The sequence below is a fragment of the Euprymna scolopes genome, chromosome 29 (genome assembly GCF_053919585.1).
Source record: "Euprymna scolopes isolate OS-2025 chromosome 29, ASM5391958v1, whole genome shotgun sequence".
In the NCBI taxonomy this organism is placed as follows: Eukaryota; Metazoa; Mollusca; class Cephalopoda; order Sepiida; family Sepiolidae; genus Euprymna; species Euprymna scolopes.
The window spans coordinates 43,054,974-43,078,275 of record NC_136510.1 but is presented as its reverse complement, the minus strand read 5'-3'; the positions used below and the strand labels follow the sequence as shown (position 1 = coordinate 43,078,275).

At 33.4% G+C, this 23,302-nt stretch overlaps 1 protein-coding gene across 2 annotated transcripts in view; it reads left to right on the top strand.

The window, feature by feature from the left end:
* LOC145252619 (opioid growth factor receptor-like protein 1) overlaps positions 1–12,798 on the top strand; it is a 163,260-nt gene extending 150,462 nt beyond the window's left edge. For both annotated transcript variants that reach the window (XM_080112337.1, XM_080112336.1), the window contains 2 exons: positions 9,524–9,666; positions 12,298–12,798. In XM_080112337.1, coding sequence (XP_079968463.1) covers positions 9,524–9,666; positions 12,298–12,532 — 378 coding nt within the window. In that variant the 3' untranslated portion in view covers positions 12,533–12,798. The remainder of the gene's footprint in view (positions 1–9,523; positions 9,667–12,297) is intronic.
* Positions 12,799–23,302: the final 10,504 nt, after the last annotated feature.

The following is a 23,302-nucleotide window of genomic DNA, read 5'->3' as shown; positions in this document are numbered from 1 at the left end:
TGTCCCTAATGATGGAGGTCTGAACAAAGCTGAAAGGGAGAAACAGACCAAATATCAAGCTCATGTATGATATGAAAAGAAACTGGAATCTTAGGGAGATATCAATCATACCAGTTATTATAGGTGCTACAGGGCTTATGAAGCAGAACCTAAAGTTCTACCTAAGTAATATTCCTGGTGAACCAAGTGCAAAAGAGATCCAGAAAATTGTACTTAAGGGAACAGCAAGGATACTAAAAAGAGCTCTGGGTTGGTTTCAATAAAAAGCAGAGCAATGTTGGCAGTTGGTTTGGCTGCACCATATCCAGCATTACAATCTTCAAAGAAAGAGAATTAAAAAGAACACAGGCAAACATATATATAAATAGATAGCAATGCATCTTTTTTTTTTTTTAATATTTATATAATGGGAAATGGATAAACATTTTTACATTTTTATTTACTCTATAAAATTAAGTCAGGTGGATTTTCAAATTAGACCTAGATAGCAATTAATCTGTCAATTTGATGTTTGATTCTGATTAGACAGTCATGCTTCACATTTATCATTTGCAAGAAAAATGTAATTTCAATGAGTTTTGTCATTTACATATTCTATCCAGTCGAACAGCTACTTGAGTAATAGAAACTTACAGGAAGTATTATGTGCTGGAATGCTAAAAGAGTTTGTATTTTCTCTTGTGAGATTGTGTTGTTTTATTTTTTGTTTGTGAGGATAACAATCTCTAATTTCGGTCTTCAAAACTACTCATTCTATACAGAAAAATGGATGAAGAAAAAAAAATATATATATATATATATATATTTAACCATAAACACTTTATTTTTAAAGTAGAAAAAACATGTAATTATAAAACTTTCATAAAACAAAAGTATACTGTTTTCAAAGAGAAAAGTTAGCTATATAGCTATAGAAAAATAAATAATATGAAGTAATGCTACATTTGTCTTTTGTAATTATGAAATGGTTTACACATATTGTGACTGCACAGCTTTAGTTATAGTTACGAACTGAATCTGCAAAAGAGAAGTGCGCTGCGCAAAAAGCCTGAGATGCTGAAGTGGCCGTCTTCAGCCACTGGTGTCCAACATGTGGCAGGGGCTTCCGCGCCCGGATTGGACTGATCAGCCACCTGCGGACACACAACTAGTTGTCTATGGTCATAATCGACTCCGATTGACGAACACACACTTTTTTTATGCTCAGCCATTGTAACTATAAGAGAAACAAGTAATGCATAGTGACTGCGCATTTGGGATGATACATACTCTGTCTGGCATCGCATGGCTTGTTCTGCCATCGCTTCCATGCACTTTGCTTCATTATGTGTCTTTTGCAATCAAAACGAACGAATTTGTGAAGGTGCTGGACGGCTCCGCTTCCTACCAGGTTGTTGTCTGTTGATAGGAATTTTCAAATATGTTTGGCAAATTGCTCTTCTAAATGAAAGTAAATCCATTTTGGTGACTGAGTTTTCATCGTCATTACATAGCAAATCATATATAATACAAAGTCTCTTAAATAAGTTTCCAGACTTTTTTCATATGAGCACTTTTATTGATAGTACACGCATGAAACTCTAGTCCTCTTCAAAGTCGAAGCTGGATGTTGTCTCTCCGGATGCAGACCTGAGCGGGTGATAAGGACACCTACGAGGTTTCCAGACTTTTTTCGCATGAGTACTTTTGTTGATAGTACACACATGAAACTCTAGTCCCCTTTGAAGTAATCTCCTCCAGTTGCAATGCACTTGTTATACTGTTCTAACAATTTCTGGAAGGCCTCATTGAAGTCCTCTTGTGTGAGAGTGTCAATGACCCTTGTCATAGCCGTTTTCATCTCCTCAGTTGTCTCATAACGACAGCCTCTGGGGTTTTCCTTGAGCTTAGGGAATAACCAAAAGTCACATGGTCTGTAGTGAGGATAAGAGACTGTCTTGATGTCCAAATAGTTTATGATCTTCTTTGAGCACCCTTGGGACAAACTTCATGCAAATCTTCCGCATCTTCAGTTCCTTGCAAATAATTATGTGTACAGTTCCAACACTGACATCAAACTGTTCACTGATTGTCTCTAAAGATATACAACAGTCCTTATCCATGAAATTCTTTATTTGGCCAATCAACTCTGGTGTTATGACTTCCTTACTCCTCCCACATCTCTCATCATTCCTCATAGACTCCCTGCCTTCCTTGAATCTCTTATGCCACTCAAAAATTGATGCTTGATCTATGCAAGATGGTCCAAAAGCAGTCTGAAGCATTCCATACATTTCTGTGGCATTTTTTCCAAATTTAAAACAGAATTTTATTGCATGTCGTTCTCCTAAAGTGTTCTCACATCCAAATTGCATTTTTTTAATTCACCAGCTGTGACAATCAGGCTTTAGTAGTATGCATTCCAATTCCTGCTGTAGCTGTTCGTTTCTGCTAGAAAGGACTTGTCCTGCCTTGATAGAGTTCAAAATAGACTTCGTAGCCTCGTAGATGTCCTTTTCTCTTCCTTGCAACCTCTATTTCACAGAAGAGATGTTGCGAGTTTGTCTCTGATGTATCATTATTTTCATGGAAAGTGTTCGACTGAGCTTCAATCTATGGTCCCCCCCTCGCCAAACTTTCACAAGAAACACTCGTCTAGCTGTAAACTCTATCAATAATTCCCCCCACTCTTTATCTGTGCCTAAACCTAAACGTAGATTCCATGAACAAAACTTCTTTCTTAGAACTGCACGCCTGTGGAATTGTCTTCCGTTTTCCTGCTTTCCGGCTGACTACAATATGGTTGTCTTCAAGTCTAACGTAAATAAGTTCTTGATGAGCCGTTCCATATAAGTTATCAAATTTAACAAATTTTCATTACTAATGATTACTATATTGTCCAATTTCTACTGTACACTCTTTAACCCTTATCCTTGAGTGGCCTCTTGGCCTTGATAATGTGGTGATGCCTATGTAAAAAAAAAAAAAAGAATCATAAAAAATTTGTCAGTGGTCTCATAAGATGTATAGCAATTTTCAAGTGTCTATGACAATATTAAATGCCTGTACAAAAGAAAGTCTGGAAACTTATTGAAGGCATTCACAACTGCCGTGTGCAAAATTCAAATGAAGATTGGCCGATCCCACATTTTTGCTGTGATTGTTGTTGCATATTTGCTCATCCACCAATCATATATATCGACACCTCCCATTTTTTTGAAGACATGAGGTTGTGAAACCATGTCCTTTGCTTTAGATTCCTTCAAATACTTGGAAGCTAGATCTCGCGTCTTCGGCAATCACTAAGATGCTACAGTTAGAATGAGAAGAAAAGGAGATGAAGACGAAAAGAAAACCACAACACACAACAGCATTGGGATCAGCAGTTGTTGTTGGGTGTGGGGGGGTCACACATGGCTTTACAAAGTTTATCCTTGTAAGGTTATCTCCTCATCTTCAGCATCTGAGTTGAGATGGAATTAAAAGAAAAAGATGAAGCGCTTTCTCTATTCATGCCCTTTAGCACAAGAGCTGCTGCTGCTGGTCCTTTAATTCCTCTCACACATTCCATGTTTAAAAAGGATGTGTCCTCTATAGTATCAGACCTGACCGAATGGTTAATCATAGGCATAGACCGATACATACCATTCTCCCCTGAACGTGCTGCTGCCATCGCGCCCAGAAATCACTTTTTCCATAGCTACCATCGTAATAGACGTACTGAGACTAAAGCTGCTTTCAGGACTGCCAGCAACCACTGTAAAAGAGTAATAAAACATGCAAGAGAGCTATATGCTCAGTCTGTTAAACCCAAAGTAGCTGAGCAGCGGCTTGGTTCCCACCAGTTCTGGCAAATAGCAAACAGGATCTTGAACAGAAGTGTGCATTCTATCCCAACTATCATCAGTGGACCTGAGGTCATCTCGTCAGCATCAGACAAGGCCAGAATATTTGCCAAGAACTTTGCAGCTAATTCTACCCTATGCGACAATGACCATCAACTCCCTGTATTTCCTCCTATAACAGACAACACTCTATGCAACATACAAATATCTGTGCGTGATGTCGCCAAGCTAACCAAGAACCTTGATTCCAGTAAAGCAACTGGCCTTGATGGCATTCCAGTTATAGTGATGAAAAAGCTCCAACCAGAACTTGCCCCCATACTTACAAAACTGTTTAAGCGTTGCCTTAAGGAGAAGTACTTTCCAACACCCTGGAAAACCTCATCAGTATGCCCTGTATTTAAGAATTCAGGTGAAAAGTCATCTCCCTCTCAGTACAGACCAATAAGTCTCCTGTGTGTCATGAGTAAGTTGTTGGAATCCATATTAAATAAAGAAGTAGTCAACCACCTCAATAGAAACAACCTTCTTAGTGGCATGCAATATGGTTTCCACTCTGCAAGATCTACAGCAGATGTGCTAACGGTTATATCACACAGGATTAGTGAATCTCTTGACAAAGGTTTCCTTTCCAGGGCAATTGCTCTTGACATATCGAAGGCCTTCGATAGGGTATGGCATAAGGGCCTACTTCACAAGATTTCCAGCTACGTTATTACTGGAAATGTTTTCTCAATCATTAAATCATTTCTCTCTGATAGGTTCATAAGAGTAGTGGTTGATGGGCAGAAATCAGAGGCCCGCAGTATTAATGCTGGAGTCCCCCAGGGGTCCATCCTGGGCCCAACTCTCTTCCTGATCTACATCAATGATCTCCCAAAACACATACTTAAATCATTCGTTGATATCTATGCTGATGACACGACCATCTATGGCAACACATCAAAGGCCGTAAATGACGTTCTCTCTAATTCTCTCTCCTCTGATCTTGAGTGCATGGTACAATGGGGGAAGAGGTGGCTGGTCACTTTTAATGCATCCAAAACCAAGCTTCTATCTTTACATCATCAACACTCTGATCCCCATCTGGCATCAATTGAAATGGATGGCTCTCGTCTTGGAGAGGCTCCATGTTTTGACAAGCTTCTGGGTTTGACCTTTACTCCTGATCTGAAATGGATCATGTACATCAAATCTGTTGCCAGGGACGCTGGGAAAATGGTGGAATGCTTCTACTGCTCCAGAAGATATCTCACTACTGATGCAATTCTCTATCTGTATAAAAGCCAAGTACGTCCAAGGATGGAGTACTGCTGCCACATCTGGGCAGGAGCTGCTAAAAACAGCCTCTCCTGCCTTGACAGAGTACAAAATAAACTTTGTGGTTTAGTGGGGGATGCCATTTTCTCTTCCCTGCAAGCTCTCTCCCACAGAAGAGATGTTGCAAGCCTTTGTTTTATCGCTATTTCTATGGCAGGTGCTCGTCTGAGCTCCAATCTCTCGGCTCCCTCACTAATCTTTCACGAGAAACACCCGTCTGGCTGAAACTACTATCAATAATTTCCCCCACTCTTTATCTGTGCCTAAATCCAAACGTAGATTCCATGAGCAAAGCTTCTTTCTTAGAACTGCACGCCAGTGGAACTCTCTACCGCTTGCCTGTTTCCCACTTGACTACAACTTGGATGTCTTCAAGTCCAACATAAACAAACTCCTGACAAGCCACCCCCTTAAGTAAGACACTCTATCAAAACCCCCAATACTAATGATTACTACAATACTATCCCATTGATTACTGTACACGCAATAACCCTTATCCCTGAGTGGCCTTCGGGCCTTGATAAGTGGTGACCCTCATGTAAAAAACAAAACAAAAAAAAACTGCAATTATAATGCTTTATATTTTCGTTGTGTTACCCTAGTGTTATCACTAATTAAATATTTTTCAGTTTTATTAACTTTTTACAATCTTGCAAGTAAAATTGTAAGATAATGTAAAAAAACAAAAGGAAAAAATATATTGTATTAATAAAAATGGGCAAACTACAAAACTCTTGCTTCAGTTTTGTTCTTAATAGTATTACCTCTGACAGGCATTTCTTATTTCAAAAAGAAATTTATATATTAATGCCGTAGTGCCTTTAACATACGTGTGTCACGGTTTCCAGATTATAAATTATTTGATCGGGAGATCCTAATTATTAAAAAGAAGGATAGGTGATAACATACTATGAATATTAAATTAGTATGCAGATACGCTAATTTAATGTTCGTAGTATGTTATCACATTCTATCTTCCTTTTTAACAAGTAGGATTTCCTGATCACCGAAGATCGAGTGTAAAAAATTTTTTTTTTTAAACTGATGTCGTTTTTGGCCCATACGTGAAACTAAAATATACCTTCTTAGTCTTCTGGCTAGGATCCAAGGATAGTATCTGCTCTGTCTAAAGATAGTATTATGATATCATGAGATTTCTGTTTGTGCCGGATGTCAATACAATGGAAATATGTTACAAACTCTTATAAGGATATTGGAGATAAACCGTAATAACCAGATATATTCTGACCCTACATTAACTAGATTACTTAGATAAATAGTTTCACAGGTTTCAAAAAAGAGCTACAATAATATCGCAGGGTCTTCATTTACGTTGAACTTCAACAGCAGCAATATATTACATATGAAAGATGCTGCTGTTGAAGTTCCACATGTCCCGCTAGTATTATTATTATTATTATTATTATTATTATTATTATTATTATTATTATTATTAATAATAATAACAATAACTTATACAGATTGATGTAGAAAGTATTGATGTATAGAATCTGGAGTGACACCTGGAAACTATACAATGTCGTAATTGCAGTTGTGAACCTTAAAGAATCAGCAGCAGCTGTCGTGCTCATGAAACATTAATCAGGTATAGGAGCGTAAATTATAAGACTCCAAACAAAGAGATGAAATAACTGTTGCTACAAATGAACAAAAAAGAAAAACGAACCCTTTTCAGACTTTTTAGAAACGCAGTTGCTTCCTGTTGTATAAAAGGCATGTTTTGAATAACATTTGATTTAGGTCAGTGGTGAAATAAACCTGGTATGAGAAAAAAGAAAAATGATATTGCAATTTGATCAAACAATATTCAATTTAGTTTAAAGTAGAGCGAAATGCTTGAAAAGTTTTTTTTTTTAACTTTTTATTACATATACAGCATTGTCCGGGATTGAATTAGAAACACTATGTCTTTCTGTCCCCAGCCAATAATACTGTATAACCATTATTTTTATTTTTTTTTATATTTTATAATATTCAGTTTTTAAGGATATACTCAGTATTGTCCCCTTTTTTAGTTAAAAAAATTCCCAGAAATCAAGGGGCCTTTCACTTGATCTTTTTATGATATATGTAGTGTTCATTTAAGGTTCTCGTCTGCTTTTCAAATATTGAGTTCGTAACGCAGTAAAGAATACGAATTTACCTTTCTCCCAATTAACCATTTAATTCGGAGATGTGAGTTCTTTGCTTTTTAGTGGAATTATACTCCTTTTTTTTTTTTTTTTTAATACAAAAAAAAAATCGATTTTCTACTTAAATTGCTTGAATCTCTCATATGAATTCTTATCTTTTTGATCAAAATCAGTTTTTTTTTGTTTTTTTTATAAAAAATTATTTCTAAATTTTTTAGATGAGGATTGATAATATGTATTATTTGAAATTGTTCTGACTACTGTTCTCATCTTGGTTGTTATTCTCACAACGTTTTGCCTGATTTATCCTCCAACCTTCTTCAGGTGCCTCTTAACAATGGCTCTTATTGGTGAATGGTGAAAAGGATTTTTATTCTTTTTTCCAATGAAGCCTAGCCATTAGAATTCAAAATATGTGATGTGTTTATGAAACATAAACACATAACGCATTTTGAATTCTAAGATGAGAACAGTAGTCCAAACATTTCCAAATAAAATATAATACCAATCCTCACACATTTTGAATTCTAATCACTATGGTTCGTTGGAAGAAAAAAGATTCTTTTTACCATACAATAGTATAAGTAATTGTCAAGATACACCTGAAGAAGGTAAGAGAATAAATCGTCTGAAACATTTTTTTAAAGCCAGTAGCACTTACTTTAGGTGGGTTGAATCGGCTTTCTCCAAAGTACCGCACTGAAATAATGTTATTTTGAAAGCCATTCTTAACATGGGAAGGATGTTTTGTAACTATGCTGTGCTTTGTAACTATTCTAACAATCTAATAAAAACGATATTGCGAAACCTGAATTTAACCTGAAAAGAACTATTTAAAAATAGTGCAGTAGCAAAAATACATGAGCATGAACTGATTTTCTCTGTTATGACATTTCTCTCTGAAAACTGAAAATTATAATTTTATCATGAAGGCTGACACTTGAAGTAATTTATAAAGAGAGAGAGAGAGAGAGAGAGAGAGAGTTAGATGACTTGTTTTATCAAAGAATTTGTTTCTTTTCCTCACATGCTCACTTGATGTCTCTTAATTTTAAAAAATTGATTGGAGCTATTTAGGAAAAAATTGTTTTTTGTACTACCCTCTTTCTCTCTACACACACCCACGCCCACACACCCACCCACACACACAGTTCTGGCCCTGTGGCATAACCATGTGTTAACCCGCTCGACAGCAAATGCCGACCTCAACATTGTGCCATGGTATTCTTCTCCTTCGTTTTTTTTTTCTAGCCATGTTGTTATCTCTCACGTTTAACTCTTATCAATTTTTTCAATGTGGCCATACCATCAAAGTCTCCTGTTTTGCATACATCTCCCTATACTGTGCAGATTTACTTTTTCTCTGAGGTCAACCTATCTTAAAGACTCGCATCACACATTCATTGTATCATTCTCATATTATTTCTCTCCATGCAACGCAGGTCTTTAACCTTCACTGACCAGGTTTCACTTTCATACATCATCATGCTACATATACATGCCTCATAGCCTCTTCCCTTGCTCAACAGTGGTAATACTCTACTAAATAATGTCAGAAGTTCTCTCAACTTCGTCCACTTTTAACTCTTGCAATCACACTAGCACCTGTTTCATCCTATGCTCCAATGGTATCACTAAGCTATAATAAAACTCCTTGACAACCTCAATAGCTTCACCATCCAAATATACTTTCTCCACATCTAAGTTCTCATCCGTTGTCATTGTCTTGCGCTCCTTGCTCACAAACTGATTATCCTCTCTCAACATATCAGTAATTTCTTGTGTACTCAGTTTTTACAAGTATCAAAAAAGATTGAATTACATCTGACTTTACTTGCAACTGCAAAAAGGGTTGATGTCTCTTGTTAAAATGGAGAAAATGGAACCAAATATTTCCCAATAGAAAAATGTGATTTATTACAAACAACTTAAAAAAAAAAAAAAAAATTATGATAATTTATAGACAGCTACAACAATATGTAAATATACCGGGTTGTAAGAAGGAAAACTGAATACTAAATGGCAAGGCAATTCTTTTTTTATATAAATCTTACTTGCTTCCAGATGTCATCTTGGTCATTAGAATCATATGTGTCATACCTGAATTTCATAATATTTCTAGGATATAACTCCTTTCACATGTGTTTCTATTTTTTTTTTTTTATCTTGGTTACTTTGTTTTTTAACATTATTTTTTTGTGTGTGCGCCTTTCTATTCAATTTTAGGAAATCCGTAATACGATGATCTTAAGAAATCGAGCATATCGAGCCTTCTTGATGATGTTGGACTTTTATGGCATGGAGATGGTCGGCAAAAATGAATTTCAGTTAAAATCCAAATGGCTTGAGAGACTCGACGACTTAAACAGGTCAGTAACAGACAAAGTTTTAAGAATCAATTTTTAAAATGACAACAAGTATGAACCGAAAATAAAGGAGTGTACTTGGAAAGTCCTTCATTTTAAAAAATGTTTTTTTAGTTATTTTCATGGTCAATCAAGATGTAATAGTAGTCTGGACTAAACATGTTTTTTTTTTACATTTGCACCTTAAACAAGGTACATTGCTACTGATGTAGGGAGCTACTATCAGGGACATAAGCTACAGAGGTATTATGTAGGGAGTTGAGCACCAAGATGTCTGTTCACATTACACTTGAACTTCTGCATGTCAGTACAGTTGGGAAAGCAGGAACCCGGAAGGGTGTTCCAAAGTCTAGCAGTTCTGGGGAAGAAACTGTTGGAGTAAAAAGCTTTCTTACATCTAGGGATCTCTACTGTGTAAGGGTGGGATTTAGCTGCTAGTCGGGTTTGTCGGGGGTATTTATGTTGAGGGGGTACAAGTGCTTGCAGTTCATCAGAGAATTCACCATTAAAATACTTGTAGAATGGGCAGAGGGATGCAACATTTCGTCGATGGGACAGAGGCTCAAGCTTAGATGCCAGTTCAGGACCTGTCAGGTTGGCGACACTCTTTTGAACCCTGTCTAAGAGCGAGAGACTAGTAGCAGATGCACCAGCCCAAATATGACAACAGTACTCCATACATGGGCGAATGGTGGCCTTGTAGAGGTGCAGGATAATTTCAGGCGTAAGTAACTTTCTAGCATGGTAGAGAGAGCCTACCTTCTTCATAGCAGTCCTGGCAATGCTCTCAATGTGGTTGTTCCAACTCATGTTCCCTGTGAATGTTAAGCCGAGGTGTTTAAAAGATGCACTTTCAGGTAATGTGTCTTTGGCCATTGCTATTGAAGGTTGAGAAAGTTTCTTGTAATTATTGAAGGAAACAAGCTTGGTCTTGGCAGCATTGAATGTGACTATCCATTTTTTTCCCCATTTCACTACAAATTGGAAACCTTCCTCTAGTGTTTTTGCCATTTCCTTAGATATGTGTTCATTTGTTTTCCCATGGTGCCTGTTATAGAGCGTGGTGTCCAGAGACAATTGTCACGCAGGTCATTTATGAATATTAGGAATGATAATGGTCCAAGGATAGACCCCTGAGGTACTCCTGCATTTATATCATATCGTTTAGATGTACGATTGTTGAGAACAACCTGGATTTTTCTTTTACTTAAGAAGGATTTAATTATGTTAAGTATTTGTCCAGTGATACCGTATGATCTGATTTTCCTGAGGAGACCATTGTACCATACCCTGTCAAAAGCCTTAAATATATCTAGGGCTACCGCTGTCTCCTCCCCTGCTTTGTCCAGTGAATAGTATATATGTTCAGAGATTAGTTAGGATATCTGCTATGGAACGGGTTCGCCTAAATCCATATTGTTGGTTGGTCAGAAGTTTAGCATCTGTAAGGTGATGGACTAGAGCTTGGTTAATTATGGACTCAAGTATTTTGGCGAAAAGTGGAAGGAGGCTAATGGGGCAATAATTTACTGGGTCAGTTCTTTCATCAGAATTCTTGAAAACTGGTACCATAGAAGCAGTTTTCCAACAGTTTTCCTGCTTCCCCAACTGTACTGACATGCAGAAGTTCAAGTGTAATGTGAACAGACATCTTGCTGCTCAACTCCCTACATAGTATGCTTGCAACTTATGTCCCTGATAGTAGTTCCCTACATCAAAGTGACACTGTGCCTTGTTTGGAGTGAAAATGTAAATTGGAGTGAAAATGTAAAAAAAAAAAAAAAAAAAAAATTTTTTTTTTAAATCGTCCATGTGCCATTTTTCTTATTTCTTCTTCATATTGATTTCGTCTGTTTCCTCGACTCGACTTTCTAAAGAAGCGGGTGTTAGAGTAAGCAGACTGTATTACTTGTGTTTACTTTAGATTCTGCTAGAAACATGTGTAAAAGTTATTTTTTTCTAAAATCGTTATTAAATCATAGAATGGTATAATCTTGATTTTAATACTTACATTATATATATATATATATATATATATATATATATATATATATATATATATATATATATATATATATATAATATTAATACTTATATATATATATATATTAATATTAATACTTACATTATATATATATATATATATATATTAATATTAATACTTACATATATATATATATATTAATATTAATACTTACATATATATATATATTAATATTAATATACACATTTATATATATATATATATATATATATATATATATATATATATATATAAACACGTGTGTGTGTGTTTAACCTCAATTATTGACATTTATACTAACCCCATTCATCCCAGTATCCAAGAATAAACAAGTTATTACTGAAACCTGATCTTCAGTCTATGCGTTCTCTGCAAAGTCATCAACATCAACAGTTACCACAGCATGTTTTATCAAGAGTAAAACTTCAGAGGAATGTGAAACAAACTTAAAAACTGCAAAGTATCAGGATATATAGGTAGATATTGATGTTGATTGATAATTTAGACAAACATTGCCCAGAATTCAGTTCCATATATTTAACTATACTCTACCTTGTAACACAGTCATCAAACTAACTCCTCCATGTTTGTTTTTCTCGTTAAAATTCCAGATACAAACACAATTTCAAGCGAATAACGCGAATTCTGAAGGCTCTTCGCGCATTTGGTTTCAAAGTGTTGTTATATCACTGGTTGCGTTTCCTGGCTGAATTAATCTACCGTGATGGAAAGCTGATTGTTGCCAACCACAGCTTCAAACATTACTGGGTAAAGACGCTCGGCAGAAAATACAGAAAGAAACTCTTACGTTACAGACGAGAACTTTCATCCAAAAAAAGCCCATGAAATCTTTATTTATTTTTTTTTTTATTACACAAATTGATTGAAAACTCCTCGTCGGATTAGAAGTCATCTAATTTATTTATTAATTTTTTTATCTTTTTTTTTATTTATTTATTTTATTTTTTTAAAATGTCTTTAGATGACGGGTTATGTATTTTTTTTTTTTTCTTCTTTAAGTCTTCCAAAGGAGAATGCAGTGCCTGGATGAGGAGGAAAGTTGAAAATTGTCTTCTTGTATTGAAGAGCTTTTTTTTTTTTTTCTTTTCTAACTTCTCTACTTATGGATTTTCTTGAATTATCGTCTGCTTCTCATTTAAAGAAAGAAAAAAAAAATGATATTTGAATAATTGCAATTTTGGTTCTATTAATTTATTTGAAAAATATTTTATTTTAATTTTATTTGAAACTTAATTGCAAAGCTTTATTGTATATATGTTGATCTCACAGCTATAAAAATTAAAACTAAATATTTTAGTTGATTTGTACTTAAAGTTTGAGACAACAATGACTAAATTATTGCGTTAATATATATATATATATATATATATATATATATATATATATATATATATATTTCATGTTTTTTTATTATTTGTTGTAAAAATGAATGTGATTTATATTTTTTGTGATTACATCTGCTGTCTTAAATTTTGTATCATTATTCGTCCTAAGACTCTAATGCAAAATGGCTTCTACAACAAAGATTTTAGAACATTAATAAATAAACAATATACTTGATTAAACAATGAAAACTATGAATAATTTTTTTAATTTTCCTCCTACACAGAACAGAGCAATATAATCAAATTAATTAGTAAGCTGAGATCTTTAATATTTCATCTTAATTTGATGTAAAGATCCAAATTTACATTTCTGAATTTTTTAGATGAGTTGTCCGAAGAATTCAAATAATACCATATAACTTATATGCATTTTTTTTTTTTGTGATGGTATTTACTGTTTTATATTTTATGTCATTATCCTTCTTAGGACTCTTATCTAAAGGATAGCTGTCTGTCTGTTTGTCCAGCTAAAAAGTAAAACATTGCACAAGACACACCAACAAAGCTGATATAATTTTGTTCAGCATTGCTTTGTACAAGATATAGGCACTTTAAAAAAGATTTTTAATATTAATTTTTTTTGAGGGTCAAGAGTAACAGAATTAGTCAGAGGGGGGAGCATTTATAGCATTTTTTATTTAATGCTATTTATTTTAATATTATGTAGTAATTCATTGACAAAATTTTTCAAATCCCCCTCCCCCTGACATCTTGAATTTTTTGAGGGTCAAAAGTAACAGAATTAGTCAGAAGGGGGAGCATTTATAGCATTTTTTATTTAATGCTATTTATTTTAATATTATGTAGTAATTCATTGACAAAATTTTTCAAATCCCCCTCCTGACATCTTGAAGATCAACATAATTTCGTATCTAACATAATTCATTTAGTGAAGCTCTTATCAAGTACATTTTAAGAATAAAATTGTTGTAATAATTCCTTTATTGAAGTATCTTTTCCTGAATCAATATTTTCTTGCAAGAAATTAATTCAAAGGATAAACATTTTTTTTTTTTTCGATAAAGGCAGGAGAGCGAATGTGCTAAACAAAAATGAAAGTAAAATGTTTCCCAGGCATATGAATCCATATTGCTGTAAGGCTGAATTTTAAAGTCTTGTCTGTAACGAGCCACTTTGGACTATATGGCTTAGATTTTAGAATAGTTTTAATAAATATGCAATTTATTGGAGTAAGCAACAGGAACATAAGTCAATGCCTTTCTTCTCCATATTGTATAAATTATTTCCAAAATCATGTAATAAAAACGTTGATAACTCAAAAACTACTTATCTGATTAGGTTGCAATTTTGAATGGTGATTACTATTATTTGAATGCATCAGCTCTATATATGAAATTTTTGAAAGTTGAATTCTGTCAAAATTTCGACTGTGACAGAACTGTTTAAAGTCAAGGTCACATAAGTTGCAAAATTTCATTAGTTACAATATTAGCCAAATAGTGAGACTCTATGATAAACCGAACCAAAACTATTGCCATAAGTGTGACTTTCACCTTTTCTGTGACCTTGAATTTTTACCTATATATCCCAATATGAAATCAGTTCTAAGTTGGACCATGACCGATATTTTCATCAAGTTTGGTGATACTTGGTCAAGAAATGTGAATACTATGCTGTACACAAACAAATCAGAAACAAACATAGCAACAAACCAACAAAAATATGCTACCGAAAATATAACCTCCTTGCCGAAAGTAAGAAAAGCTATAAATAAATTTAAACATTTTAATACCTCCCTATCCCATGCACACAAGTAAATAGACCAAAGCAATATAATCAAATTCACTTGTATGAGAGATCTTTAATATTTCGTCTTAATTATCAAAAGACCTCCTCAAAAATTATACACACATATATATATATATATATAGAGAGAGAGAGAGAGAGAGAGAGAATGTAAAATTAACTGCTCCTCATCAAATGACATCTTGTCTTATTAGGTTCATTTCATTTCAGTCAAAATGAATATGTTTGATGGCTATGGGCAAGATGATAAACACTATCACTTATGGCAAACATTATTGACTGAGATGTAAATATCATGTCAAGGAATGTTCATCATTGACATTACAGAGCCAATTAATTTCATATTAAAAGCTTTTTATTTTATTTATTCATTTTTTTTTTTTTTTTTTAAGATTTACAAAATTTTTCCTTCAATTAAAGAAGTTTGTTTTATTTTTATTTGTTCCTATATTTACTTATTAAAAAAAAGTTTATGAAAATGTTGTCTTTTTTAAAAATTTTTTTCAAATTTTATTTTTAAGACTGTTATTTAACTTATTTTAATTTTTAAAACTGTTTTTGTCATTTTTTTTTTTTAATTTTGTTTTTAATTTTTTAAATTTATTTTATTGTAAATTTTTTAATTGTTTCAATTGATTTTTGTAAATTTATTTTTAAAATTGTTTTGTTAACATATGCACTTTGTGATTTTTTATATGCTTTTACGTTTTATCTTTTTCACTGGATCTGGTAGGAAGATGCAGCAAAATTCTTTTCAGCGCTTTGCATGGCCGATCTTCCAGCAGTATATATGATTTTTTGGGGAACTCCCTTCTATCTTGGTGGTCTTAAAATTGTAGTTCAGGTGACAAATTTGATATGACCGTTGATGAAGCCAGTAGAACAAAAAATCTGTTTATAGAGTCGGTTCCAATACAAAGTCTATAAACGCTGCCAACCAGATTTTTCATACACATATTTTGGAAATTGTGGTGATTTTGAGGATTATCCTATTGATCATGTGATGTCACTCTACCCTCTTGCATGCAACCAATGGACAGATACACATCCACAAAAATAGACTACAGACATACACACATACTGAAGATTATATATATATATATATATATATATATATATATATATATAAATATATATATATATATATATTGAAATCCAATATGGCGTCATAAGGCATTTTTCCCACGTGTGTTTTGAATTAAATTATTTTTTATTTTTTTAAAAGTGTGTGTGTGTGGGGGGGGGGCTATAAACACTATACTAAATAAGTGTTTTTTTTTTATTTATATTTTTGCAAACATTATATATCTCTATTTCCTTTTATCTTTTTTCTTCTCCAAATCCTTTTTCATTCCATATAAAAAAAACTCTCCATCAGCTTTTTGAGGAACTCTGTCTCTGAGGAGTTGTTTAGTGGTCTTCCATTATTCAATGAAACATGTGCAAGATGTACTTCATAAAAAAAAATAATACGTAAGCGTGTAAACTAAATAAATCTTTTAGTTTTGGACAGATAACTAACGATATATATATATATATATATATATATATATATATATATATATATATATATATTAAGTAATGTGATTGATAATTTAAAATTTGAAAAATCAAATTTCAACTAAATTAAAAATCCGTTTCATAAGAAGGAACAACAACAAAATCAATTATCTGTATGATCATATTATACAGATCGTACAGATAATTGATTTTGTTGTTGTTCCTTCTTATGAAACGGATTTTTAATTTAGTTGAAATTTGATTTTTCAAATTTTAAATTATCAATCACATTACTTAATATTGAATCAGCTCTAGGATATCTACCTATCGAGCTTATTATATATCTAAATTACAACGAGCATTTTCTCTTTCCCGTATTTCAATTAAACTAGTAATTTCACTGTTACATTGAAATACACTCAGCTCTTTAGACTATTGCTCTAATCTCCTTTAAATTATATATATATATATATATAATGATAGTTATGGAATTAATAATCCAAAATAATAAAAAAATGAAAAAAAACAAAAATCCGACAATTATATGTTCATCATAATTTCGTTTTTATTGTTTACAGATTTTCTCAAGATCTTAAAAAAAAAAAAACCTGAAAGTTAAAATTAGAAATATTTTGTAGATTTGTTGTTTTTTTGTTTTGTTTTTTTACGTAAAAAAATTATTTCTCCTTCATAAACACACCACATATTTCAAATTTTAACATCTATTTTTTTCTTGAAATTATTCATTTTCAGAAAGTCTTTGAATAATAATAATAAAGACGAAATTTTGAGGAACATATAAACAATTTTCAGTTTTCTTTTACACACACATACACGTATGTATATTTAGGCAGCATTTTTTCTCTTAAGTATATTTCATTAAATAAAATAGACGTTTTTTGTCTATTAATTCTATTTTTGATTCTTTCAAACTTCCGAATAAGTCTTCACTTCTGGCAAGAACTGGCTGATGTAATCGCCATATTTGTCATAAGTTAAAGTACTTTCCGATCTTTCTGGATTCATTGTCAGGGATAGATGTGTATATATATATATATATATATATATATATATATATATATATATATATATATATATATATATATAATACTCATTTATTGTTATATAAACATGCTCACATCCCGCTGCTACAAATAGCCACTTGTTTCAATCAAACAACAGATATCATCAGGCAGCGACTTGACTATTCAAAAGTTCAATGAATAATGGATTTTTATTTTAGGTAGGAACTCTTTAAAGTCCTGTGTTTTAAGTTTTTTAACTCCAACTTCTAAAGAGTTCCTACCTAAAATAAAAATCCATTATTCATTGAACTTTTGAATAGTCAAGTCGCTGCCTGATGATATCTGTTGTTTGATTGAAACAAGTGGCTATTTGTAGCAGCGGGATGTGAGCATGTTTATATAACAATAAACAAGTATTATCAGCTCTTTTTATTGAGCACTATCTAACAACCTCGTTGAATTCATTAGTCCATTACTTTTGAATATAAAAAAAAACCCCGAGTATATATATATATATATATTAATTTTATTTAATAAAATATATAAATATATCGAGACAAAAAAATTTTCTTTTTACAAAGGAGTCGCCACTTATCAAGGTCAAGAGGCCACTCGAGGATAAGGGTTAATGGGTGTACAGTGGTCAAAGAGATCATGTCATAGTGATCGTTAGTAGTGGAAATTTGGTAAATTGGATTACTTAAGAGGATAGCTCATCCAGAATTTGTTCATGTTGGACTTGAAGACAACCATATTGTAGTCAGTTGGAAAGCTGGAAAATCGAAGAGAGTTCTACAGGTGTGCAGTTCTAAGAAAGAAGCTATGTTTATGGAATCTACGTTTAGGCACAGATAAACAGTGGGGGAAATTATTGAGAGTGGTTTTAGCTAGAGTGTTTTTCGTGAAAGTCAGGACAGGGGGGTCCATACATTGGAGCTCAGACGAGCACTTGCCATGAAAATAACGATAAAGCAGAGACAGGCTTGCAACGTCTCTTCTGCAGAAAAGAGGTTGCAGGGAAAAGAAAAGAGCCCCCCCCCCACTAGGCTAACTCTGTCAAAGCAGCTCCTTCCCAGATGTGGCAAAAGTACTCCATCTTTGAATGTACTTGACTCTTATACAGGGAGAGAATTGCATCAGCAGTGAGATATCTACTGGAGCAATAGAACGATCCCACCATTTTTCCAGCAGCCTTGGCAACGAATTTGATGTACGTGTTCCATCTCAGATCAGGAGTAAAGGTCAGACCAGAAGCTTGTCAAAACATGGAACCTCCCCAAGACAAGAGCCATTCATTTCGATTGATGCTAGACAGGGACAGAGCGTTGATGATAGAAAGATAGAAGCTTGATTTTAGATGCATTAGAATTAACCAGCCATGTCTTTCCCCATTGCACCACATGATCCAGATCAGAAGAGTGAGAACTAGAGAGAAGTTTGTCCTTTATGGCCTTTGATGTGTTGCCATAGATGGTAGTGTTGTCAGCATAAATGTCTACAAATGATCTTAGGATGTGATTTGGAAGATCATTGATGTAAATTAGGAAGAGAGTTGGGCCCAGAATGGACCCTTAAGAGACTCCAGCTATTCACTATATACTGTGAGCTTCCAATTTCTGCCCATCAACAACTACTTTTATGAACCGATCAGAGAGAAATTATTTAATAATTGAAGACATTGGAAATTAAAATGTGAAAAAAAAATGTGCGACGTTAACCACTGGACCACCACGAAATAGTAACGGAAACACGATTGAATCTATTTAAGTATTACGAATTGGCAGGTGCCCATACTTAATGACTTAATGAGGTCAACTTTGACTGTGGGGCAGTATTTTATTTACTGCAGGCTGCTTTTTTTTTTTTTTTTTTTTTTTGTTTCCCCAAGATGTTGGGAAGAAACCAGCTCCTCATAAAAAGAGATTATCCAAATTGAATAGCAATTGTCTGATATAAGGAGAAACTCCACATTGATCAAAGCTGATTGCTTTTGGATGTTTCCGGCAATCGAAATCGGAACAATGCCGCGAGAATTAGTGTCGCTTTTATTATACGAAAAAGCCTAATCCACATGCAGCGATCGAAAAATGTTGAATATTTATCTTTTCGAAGTCGAGCAAATTAGATAGACGGGCGACCTCCGTTATTAACTCGTAGATGTTATGATTTAGACGTGATATAAAAAGTTTTAAGTTGTGAGCTGACCGATCGCTTCTTGGAAAAAAGCCTTTCTCGGACATACACAAAAAGTGAACATACATACATACACACATTTTCGCATTTATATTAAACTAGCGAGGGGTACCCGGCGTTGCCCGGGTGTTGGGGGGGTTAAAAAGAAGAAGTATGAGGATCGAACCCAAACCGTTGAGGCAAAGTTGTGAAAAAAAAAACATGCAACATTAACCATTGCCCCACCGCGACATGCTTACGGAAACATGTTTTGAATTTATTTAATTAGTTGGATTTAGTAGGTGCTCGTTTTAATGAGTTAATGAGGTCAGTTTGACTGCGGGATTTCATTTACTGCTGAACGCTTTTTTCCTCGCCTCCAAGATGTTATAGGAAAAAGACTAACCCACATGCGGCGAGCGACAAATATTGAATATTTATCTTCCCGAAATCGAGCAAATTAAATAGACAGGCGAGCTTCGTTGTTAACTGTGAGATATTACGATTATATAAAAAATTTTAAAAAGTTATGAACCGACCGACCGCTTCTCTGAAAGAAGCCTTTTGTAGACACACAGGAAAAGCGAACACACATACATACATACATTTTCGCTTTTATATTTATAGATTAAATTTAATAAAAAATTTTTAACATTCAAAAAAGCTTATAAAGTTTAATCACATACATACATACATACATACATACATATATATATATATATATATATATATATATGCATATATATATATAACTGTGCTGTTTGTGGAAAATATATGTATATTTTCATTTTACTTCAGTGTAAATTCTCAGCAATCAAGGGGTGGGGCATTCTTGGGGGTAACACTCAAATTCTACATGTGATATATATATATATATATATATATATATATATATATATATATATATATATACAAATGTTCAGTCAAAATTTTACTTTACCTCTCAAATGTTAAGTTGGCAAAGCAGTGATGAACGTCATTTTTTCTCTCTCCAATTTACCACTTAACTGTAACTATATTATAGTTTATCTTTATTGTGATATGTTTTTTGTGGTGTAAGAATCAAAATAACTTTTCCTCAGGAAACAAACAGGAAAAATATCTACACACCTACACAGATTGACAAATGAATCAATTGTTACATAATTAATATATTTTAGCATATACATATATGTGAACAAAGAACTCAGATAAAATCTGATGAAATGCAGGTATGAATGACAAGGGAGGGGTAGATAGACCAAATGATATCACAAAGTTAATTCTTATGGTGAGATTTGAATGAGTGAGAAAAAAATAGTTATTTTTACAAAAATTTCTCAGGTAATTTTTTTCATTTTGTAAAAAAAAACAAAAACATCTTCACTTATTTCTGAGGAAGTCTTCTTCTGATAATAAAGATGAAAAGATTTAATTTGATTGTATTGTTTGGTCTGTCAGTCTTTTTCCATTCATTCCTAAGCACACACCTTCATACATGAAGTCATAAAATTAATAAGATTAACTTTTAGTATTGTTTGCATTATTCGGACTACTATTCTCATCTTGGTTGTCGGTTTCACGTTTTGGCTAATGTAACCTTCAACATTCTTCAAATATGTTCTGATGAACTCGTTGCACTTGTGCCCCTTCATCATACAGATCCCCGACAAACCCGCGTAGCAACAAAAATCACCCCTCCTTCACTGTTGAGGCCACTAAATGCCAGAAATCTTTCTACTCTAATAGTTTCTTCCCTCGAACAGCTAGACTTTGGGATTCCCTTCCTGCTGCCTGCTTCCCTGGCTGTACTGATATGCCGAAATTTGAATGTAACATAAACCAACATCTTGTTAATCTTTCCTAGGCGTGGTCCCAAATAGTAGCCCCTTACATCCAAGTGGCAATATGATTTGCTTGGCGGTGAAGGTGAGTAAGGAGAAAAAAATGCATGTTTTTCAAACTACGGTATCTATATGGAATTTCAAACTGAACCATTTATTTAATCTATAGAGATAGATTGTTCTCATTCTTTCAGCCATGACAGATAAAAAGTTAAAAAGAATTGGAATGTAGTGAGAATTGAACTTTCAACCCCCAGATTTTATTTGTACTCAATGCTTTTATCCGTTGCACCATGTGAACAATTTCAGTATAAACTTTGTGATATTTTAACCTAATCTTGTTTTTAGATATTCAGCATTCTCTGTAGATTTCCGAGTTTGATGCAAAAAAAAAAAAAAAAGAAAAAAAAAAGCATGGCCCCAATTAATATGAATGGCTCTCATCTTGACGAAGCTTTGAAAAGTTTCTGGGTCTGATCTTCACTCTTGACCTGAAATGGAAAACTTACATCAGATCCGTTGCCAAGGTCGTTGGAAAAATGGTTGCATCATTCTATCACCCCAGAAGGTATCTCACTCCTGACAAAATCCTCTGTCTGCATAAAAGGCAAAGGCATTCTAACATTAAATGCTGTTGGCACATCTGTGGAGGAGATGCTCAAAGCGCCCTTTCCTGCCTTGATACAGTAGAAAACTGGCTCTGAAATTTTGTGGATGATGTCCTTTTCTTTTCCTTACTATCTCTTTCTCACAAAAGAAATGTTGCAAGTCTATCTCTGCTCTATCGTTATTTTCATGGCCAGTGCTTGACTCAGCTTAAATCTATGGACCCTTTCTCATTAATCCTTATTCTCCAGTGGCCTCTGAACCCTGATAAATAGTGAACCCCTAGTAAAAAAAAAAAATCCTAAATTGGAAGTTATAACAACCAAGATGAGGATAGTAGTTGTTTGAATAATCCAAATAATCAATACACATATCAAAAATTCTAAAACCTGATTCATACTTTTATTACATTTTATTATTGATATAGCTCTGTCCCATAGGATATTGAGCCCTTTGTTCAAAATCTGCTGTACAATTATACACATCCCATTATATCTACATTGAATACTCATACACAAAGGAAGGTCAATCTGCTTACACATCCTTTCTCCTTATATAAATGTATCAGTTTTTTTTTTTTGTTTTTGTTTGTTTTTCAATTTTTCACTGATGTATGTTCAGATATTCATTGTTTGTCTTGAAAATTGTTGATAATTTGAAATAAAAGAAAAAAAACATCTTTTTTTGTAAAAAAAAATTTATTTTTCTCGTTTCGTTTTTTTTTTTTTAATGATTCAAGCTTTTTTATTTTTTTCATTTTTTATTTTTTAAAGATGAAAAAAAGATATTTAACTTTGTGATTCGTGCAATACAATCTGATCAAGGAAACTCAAACTAAAGAAAATGTCGTCTGTCTCTACATGAAATAAAACTATCCATAGTGTTATGATCGTTGTAGTTTTATGGACTCATCCTCTTCACATGAATCATTGAAAGCAAATTATACAGTTTGACTAGAAAATAGATGGAACCCGACCTGATTATAGGAGAAAGAGTTTCTCCTCTATCTACATAAAATTAGTTATATTATGTCAGGCCCTTTGAGAAACTCGTTTCTAATCGTTGAGCACTTTCAGTTGAATTAAGTCAGTCAATTTAGCTCTTATGCATAGATCATCATATAATGATTAGATCACTCTGACTGACGTAAAAAACATTTAAAAATAAAATGTTTAATTTTAACGTTATTTCACGTGATTAATAGTAGCCGATTAGATACGGTCTTTGCTAATCAAGCCAGAGATGTTGCCGGGTTCGAATCTATCAACTGGTGTTAATTGTGACACCCTGCACTGAAGATTTCCAAAAGGATGAAAC